The sequence below is a fragment of the Sinocyclocheilus grahami genome, unplaced genomic scaffold (assembly GCF_001515645.1).
Source record: "Sinocyclocheilus grahami isolate Dianchi unplaced genomic scaffold, SAMN03320097.WGS_v1.1 scaffold839.1, whole genome shotgun sequence".
In the NCBI taxonomy this organism is placed as follows: domain Eukaryota; kingdom Metazoa; phylum Chordata; class Actinopteri; order Cypriniformes; family Cyprinidae; genus Sinocyclocheilus; species Sinocyclocheilus grahami.
In genome coordinates, this window is record NW_015506018.1 from 377,910 (window position 1) to 378,547 (window position 638).

Consider the following 638-nt stretch of genomic DNA (forward strand, 5'->3'; position numbering starts at 1 on the left):
TAAACCTGTGTGTGTGTGCCTGTATGTATGTAAGTGAAACTCAGGCCAGGGCAGGGCAGGAAGGGCCTTTTACATAATACTGCAGTCTGTACTTTGACCTTAACATCACTTTATCCTAATCCCATAAAAACACAATGGAATGACTTCATACACACACAGAGGTGGACGGACTCTTATGCACCGCAGTCCATAAAAACAATGCAGACTTTCCTCTGTAGAAAAGACATCTGCGGTAACAGTTACACAACAAAGCCACACAAAATCTGCTGGCACAGGGTGCTGTGATTGCTTTTATTTTGCAGTTTATGTTGTATTTATAATGCCACAGTTTGTGCATGTGTATATATGTTTTGGTGGCATTGCCTGGTTACCTGTTGCAGAAGTCTGTCTCGTTCCTTCTCCAGCATGGCAGTGATGTCATCACCCGCAGCATTGTCTTGAGCACGCCGTCGTTTCTCTTCTTCTAAATCTGCTATTACCTACAGGCATACACACATTCAAACATCAGGTAAAGAAAGATGACTAATTATAACTGCACCACCTAATAAACAGTGGGCATATATTATTTCATTTGAGTTAATGACGTTTGAGTCACATTAAATGAGTCACATTATTTTTCTTATGTTTATGAGCATAAT

At 40.3% G+C, this 638-nt stretch overlaps 1 protein-coding gene across 1 annotated transcript in view; it reads right to left on the reverse strand.

Moving 5' to 3' along the window:
• Positions 1–638, reverse strand: part of LOC107562782 (CTTNBP2 N-terminal-like protein) — a 20,387-nt gene that overhangs the window by 1,742 nt on the left and 18,007 nt on the right. Inside the window, exon 4 of the mRNA XM_016247503.1 lies at positions 372–479. Within this exon, the coding sequence (XP_016102989.1) occupies positions 372–479 (108 nt within the window). The remainder of the gene's footprint in view (positions 1–371; positions 480–638) is intronic.